We start from the raw sequence: 6,550 nt of genomic DNA on the forward strand, positions 1-6,550 counted from the left end.
TATATATATACACTGCTCAAAAAAATAAAGGGAACACTTAAACAACACAATGTAACTCCAAGTCAATCACACTTCTGTGAAATCAAACTGTCCACTTAGGAAGCAACACTGATTGACAATAAATTTCACATGCTGTTGTGCAAATGGAATAGACAACAGGTGGAAATTATAGGCAATTAGCAAGACACCCCCAATAAAGGAGTGGTTCTGCAGGTGGTGACCACAGACCACTTCTCAGTTCCTATGCTTCCTGGCTGATGTTTTGGTCACTTTTGAATGCTGGCGGTGCTTTCACTCTAGTGGTAGCATGAGACGGAGTCTACAACCCACACAAGTGGCTCAGGTAGTGCAGCTCATCCAGGATGACACATCAATGCGAGCTGTGGCAAGAAGGTTTGCTGTCTCTGTCAGCGTAGTGTCCAGAGCATGGAGGCGCTACCAGAAGACAGGCCAGTACATCAGGAGACGTGGAGGGCAACAACCCAGCAGCAGGACCGCTACCTCCGCCTTTGTGCAAGTCATGGGTCAGTCATGGTGTGGGGTGGCATTTCTTTGGGGGGCCGCACAGTCCTCCATGTGCTCGCCAGAGGTAGCCTGACTGCCATTAGGTACCGAGATGAGATCCTCAGACCCCTTGTGAGACCATATGCTGGTGCGGTTGGCCCTGGGTTCCTCCTAATGCAAGACAATGCTAAACCTCATGTGGCTGGAGTGTGTCAGCAGTTCCTGCAAGAGGAAGACATTGATGCTATGGACCGCCCGTTCCCCAGACCTGAATCCAATTGAGCACATCTGGAACATCATGTCTCGCTCCATCCACCAACGCCACGTTGCAGCACAGACTGTCCAGGAGTTGGCGGATGCTTTAGTCCAGGTCTGGGAGGAGATCCCTCAGGAGACCATCCGCCACCTCATCAGGATCATGCCCAGGCGTTGTGGGGAGGTCATACAGGCACGTGGAGGCCACACACACTACTGAGCCTCATTTTGACTTGTTTTAAGGACATTACATCAAAGTTGGATCAGCCTGTAGTGTGGTTTTCCACTTTAATTTTGAGTGTGACTCCAAATCCAGACCTCCATGGGTTGATACATTTGATTTCCATTGATAATTTTTGTGTGATTTTGTTGTCAGCACATTCAACTATGTAAAGAAAAAAGTATTTAATAAGAATATTTCATTCATTCAGATCTAGGATGTGTTATTTTAGTGTTCCCTTTATTTTTTTGAGCAGTGTATATATATATATATATATATATATATATATTCCAAAGCATTATGGAGTGCCATGGAGCAGTTTAGTTACCATACAGCAGATGGCAGTGGTGAGCCATCCCACCACCCAAGTAGTATTTGGACAAGGTTATGTGACTTGGTTTGTATGATGAAGGCAGTCGAGTGGATTGCGCCATGTTGTCATCAGTGGAGGCTCCTCAGAGGAGGACGGGGAGGACCATCCTCCTCACTGAAATCATAAAAGTATAATTTAAAACATTTCAAAGTTATCCTTTTTAGATAAAACTATACTAAATATAATCATGCCACCAAATAATCGATTAAAACACACAATTTGCAAAGATCTACAGTAGCCTCAACAACACTCTATAGGGTAGCTGAAGGACAGCTAGCTTCCGTCCTCCTCTGGGTACATTGACTTCAATGCAAAACCTAGGAGGCTCATGGTTCTCACTCACTTCCATAGACTTACACAGTAATTATGATAACTTCCGAGGACGTCCTCCAACCTATCAGAGCTCTCGCAGCATGAACTGACATGTTGTCCACCCAATCAAAGGATCAGAAAATTAATCTAGTAATGAAAGCAGCTTGCTAGCACTGCAGGGCATAAAATGTAGTGAGTAGTTGACTCAAAGAGAGAGAAAAATAATAATTTAACAATTTTGAACTAATTAATTTACTCCAAAATGAATGAGAAGCAAGAGAGAAATATATATAGAGATTATCTTTTTTTTTTTCACTTTCAGTTTCAATTACTTAGCTAGTAATGCAGCTAGCTCGTTTGGCCTACTGAAACACCCTGCTCAAGCAGAGGGATGCTATGTTAGCTAGCTGGCTATGACTATCCATCACAACCCTGAAACTCTTCCAAGTCAAGGTAAGCTTTTGTTTTTACTAATTTATTGTCACCGGAGCCCTCCGCTGTAACTGCTTACTGACTGTACACTAATGTTAATGCATGATTGTAGCGGGTTTACTAGCGCATTAGTTATATTAGCTATGTTGACTAGGACGTTACTTTAGCTAATATGGTGACAACGATGTAGACTGTGGCTTGGAAAGGTTTTTTAACCTGGTCACATACAGTTGATGTGTTGTGCATTGAATTCCACAAGCGAAGGGAAGGGGGAGAGGACGAGAGCGCAAAGATGCGAGAACGAGTACAACTTGGCTGTGTGTTCACACGTGATCAGGGGTGTATTCATTCCGCCTATTCTGTTGAAAAACATTTCTTAAACGGAAGCAAACTGAACAAAACAGGGATAAACATGAATTTGTCCAATAGAAACTCTCGTCTGTAACTGTTGGACTAATGATTACATCCTATATCAGCTAGATGCAGGCAAGAGTGCGCAAGGGGTATTGAATGTGTGCATGTGTCACTGTCTGTGTCCTCAAATTTGTCTCTCGACCTGTGTGTACCGACATTGTAAACTTTCATTCATATGCTTCCATTGAACCTCATGATGGGTAAAAAAGTAAAAAGTACTCTTATTAGTCCTTTGTCAAATATCATTCTGCATTTTTGACAATTGACTATGTACAATAGTAAAGGAATAACACGTAGGCTATGTAATAACTTTGTAATATTTGAGAAAAGCTTATTTGCGCAAAGCACATGCTTTAGCACTCTGGGGGGGGGGGGGGGGGTGGCATGGATCTGCAAGCTGACTAAAGCATTCGACAGGGATGCTGGCCCATGTTGACTTCAATGATTCCTACAGTTTTGTCAAGCTGGCTGGATGTCCTTTGGGTGGTGGACCTTTCTTGATACACATGGGAAACAGTTGAGCATGAAGAACTCACACACTCAAACATGTGCGCCGGGCACCTACTACCATGACATGGCACACACACAATCCATGTCTAAATTGTCTCAAGGCTATAATATCCTTCTTTAACCTGTCTCCTCCCCTTCAGCTACACTGATTGAAGTGGATTTAACAGATAACATCAATAAGGGACCATAGCTTTCACCTGGTCAGTCTATCTATGCCATGGAAAGAGCAGGTGTTCCTAATGTTTTGTACACTCAGTGTACAGTTGCAGGGGTGCAACTTTCACTGGGGACGGTGGGGCTCCACCCACATTCTGAAATTGTCCTGCTCAGTTTAATCAATGGAATGTGATACAAAACAAGGAAACGGTGTGCTTTATGACCATGCAGACGCCACCGAGCGGTCGGGTAGGCTGTTTGGAGTGTTTATCCGACTGGATTCAAAAATGTAAACACTTCTAAAACCAAAGTTGCGCCCCTGAATAGGGGACATGAGGAGTAGGTTACCAATATGGCGGACGGTGGCTTTCGAACAAATTGTCTCATCAAGTTATTTAAAATAAATGACACAAATGATATTATAATTATCTTGATATTTAAGATTACATGTTTGTATGAAATATAATCCTATATTCTTACAATAAGTCTTTTTTTTTTAGATCAATTACCAGACTAGGAGTTATAGGCCTATAAGGAGCGGGAGTAGAGAACCTAGACGCAGCTGTTTGGAATCAAAGCTTGACACGGTAACATGAGATCAACTGATCTGCTGGTTTATTCTTGTGGGTTTTTAGTTGCAGGAAAGTGGTTTCAACACGCTGGTGCATGAACTCCAGCGTTAATACAGAGCTGCTTGTGGTTCTGCCTGGTAGTTGCAATTGGCCAGCAAAGTCACTCATCTTCTGTTTACACAACGACCTTGTGCACACAGACACACTGGAAAAATGTCAATAAAGACATCTTGCTTTTTCGGTTTCATTCTCCTTTGAAAATAACACTTCACACTATTTCAGAGGTCATCTGCATACAAACGCTAAATGAAAGACAGATAAACATTTATCAGAAATGATTGAAACTTTATTGCACTATTCTTTTCTATGAATTGAATACTCAGGAACATAAAAATATGGGATATTGATTCGTAACAGAGCTTTTAAAGTGAAAGCTGCTATGAACATACAAATGATGATGACAGTAATCATAATACATTTTAACACATTAGCAATACCTGGTACAAATGTATTGCTCTTGGTTCACTAACAGTTATAGTCACTTATCTCCTTGAACACCCCTCCCCCAGTAGTGAACTCCAATGCTTTCCAGTTGAGAATATTTCCTGGAGTAAAGTTTTTCCCTTGCATATACAATTTGATTTGGCAAGGAGAGATGACACTGTCCCAGAAGTGTACATCAGTAACATCCCCCACAAAGGATTGTGATGCTACAAAACTTCCACCATAACTGCCTTGGTTTTGACCTAAGATTATACTTGGTTTTCCATTTATAGGGCCATTTGGCTTAAGAATCTTCGATGCACTTCGTCTCCCATTCGCCCACATCTGGGTGAGACCAGTTTTAGAGTCCCAGGTGCCACAAAAAGATATCCATGCATTTCTATTTTCTGGCAAACCGCTGATAGTAACAGAATTTCCTCTGATATTCAGTTTATACCCACCCTTTGATTGCATACACAGATTGATATCTTTGGAATCAGAGGGGGTTGCTAGAGAAAAAAGGGACTGGTCTCGGTGTTCCTCAGTGAAGAACCTCTGACACATGGTCATAGCAGTAACAGGCTTTGAGACGTTGCCAGAGAGTTTTACAAACGAGTCTCTTGTCTCGACTGGGATGATGAACTTTTTCCCTGAGAGATCTGTATGGGTTAAAAATGAGAGAAGGAGAAAAGCTCACCAACAGAAATGTAACAGAAATCAACTTGACCTAGTATGTCTTGATGTCCAGTATGATGAAAATATAGAGCTTTTTTTTTGTTATTTCACCACAGATTAGTTTAACAATATTTGCAATGCAACATGATCGGAAGAGAAGTTGCGGACACTCAGTGACAGCAAATATTTGCACAGTTAAGTCCATGTAGGGCCAGATCTACTACATGGTTAAAATTACAAGTGAAAACTTGAGAGATCATTCACCTTGATGTTCAGCATAACAACCATAGATCAGAAACAGCAGAACCAGCAGCTTCTCCATCCACTTTAGTACACTGTAAAAAGAGAACAAAAGGTACTGAAAGTATGACATCTGCTGCCTGTTAAACCTGCCTTCAAGAACCATTCTGAGTGCTTTGTACACAAAAAAACAGTGCTAAATGTTGCCGATCTGCAAACTATTATATTTTAGTAAAGTCATTCAAATTACCTTTCCATGTCTTCTTGATTAAGCAAATGTCCAGGATACCAGTTTTACTCGAGCTCTCTTCCGCGTCTTTCTCTTCTACTGTAAAAGTCATAGACTTTTAAAGGGGAAGGGGTGGATCTTTTATGAACCAATGGTGAAGAGCGTCAGATAAATACACTCTCCTCCTCTGGTTGCCATGTTTTACCAGTGAGTGTAAGTGGGTCATTCAAATCAAGGCTGCAGGTCATTCATCTTTGCACACAGTATATTCTCGAGACACAAACTCCGTACCCTCTCTACAGAGAAACAACTAGAACCTATTAGAAGCTTTGTCAATCCCACTGACACAGAAAATGGTGACAGTAGCCTTCTTCAGGGCTATGTCCGAATTACTCTTATTTTACTCTTACTTTTGGTCATGTAGTGTAATTGTATGTGGACACCTGCTCGTCAAATATATCATTCCAAAATCATGGGCATTACTATGGAGTTGGTCCCCCCTTGGCTGCCGTAACAGCCTCCACTCTTCTGGGAAGTCTTTCCAGTAGATGTTTGAACATTGGAAGCAAGTCCCTGCAGGATTCCGCCACAAAAGCATTAGTGAGGTTGAGGTGATGTTGGGTGATTAGGCCTGGCATACAGTCTGCGTTCCAATTAATCTCAAAGGTGTTCGATGGGTTGAGGTCAGGGCTCTATGCAGGCCAGTCAAGTTCTTCCACACCAATCTCGACAAACCATTTCTGTATGGACCTCGCTTCGTGCACGGGGGAATTGTCATGCTGAAACAGGAAAGGGCCTTCCCCAAACTGTTGCCACAAAGTTGGAATCAAAGAATAGTCTAGAATGTAATTGTATGCTGTAGCGTTAAGATTTCCCTCCACTGGAACGAAGGGGCCTAGCCCGAACCATGAAAAACAGCCCCAGACCATTATTCCTCCTACACTAAACTTTACAGTTGGCACTATGCAATCGGGCAGGTGGCGTTCTCCTGGCATCCACTAAACCCTGATTCGTCTGTCGGACTGCCAGATGTTGAAGCGTGATTCCTCACTCCAAAGAACGCATTTCCACTGCTCCAGAATCCAATGGCAGCGATCTTTACTCCACTCCAGCCGACATTTGGCATTGCACATGGTGATCTTAAGCTTGTGTACCTCTGCTCGGCCATGGAAACC

The 6,550-nt window shown here is 42.4% G+C and overlaps 1 protein-coding gene across 1 annotated transcript; it reads right to left on the bottom strand.

Moving 5' to 3' along the window:
* Positions 1–4,072: 4,072 nt before the first annotated feature.
* LOC139401243 (C-reactive protein-like) lies at positions 4,073–5,511 on the bottom strand. Its single transcript, XM_071145615.1, has 3 exons — positions 5,397–5,511; positions 5,171–5,241; positions 4,073–4,890 (listed from the first exon to the last, which is right to left on the bottom strand). The coding sequence occupies exons 1-3, from the start codon at positions 5,402–5,404 to the stop codon at positions 4,274–4,276; spliced, it is 696 nt and encodes a 231-aa protein (XP_071001716.1). The 5' UTR covers positions 5,405–5,511; the 3' UTR covers positions 4,073–4,273.
* Positions 5,512–6,550: the final 1,039 nt, after the last annotated feature.

Source organism: Oncorhynchus clarkii, unplaced genomic scaffold (genome assembly GCF_045791955.1).
Source record: "Oncorhynchus clarkii lewisi isolate Uvic-CL-2024 unplaced genomic scaffold, UVic_Ocla_1.0 unplaced_contig_5206_pilon_pilon, whole genome shotgun sequence".
NCBI lineage: Eukaryota > Metazoa > Chordata > Actinopteri > Salmoniformes > Salmonidae > Oncorhynchus > Oncorhynchus clarkii.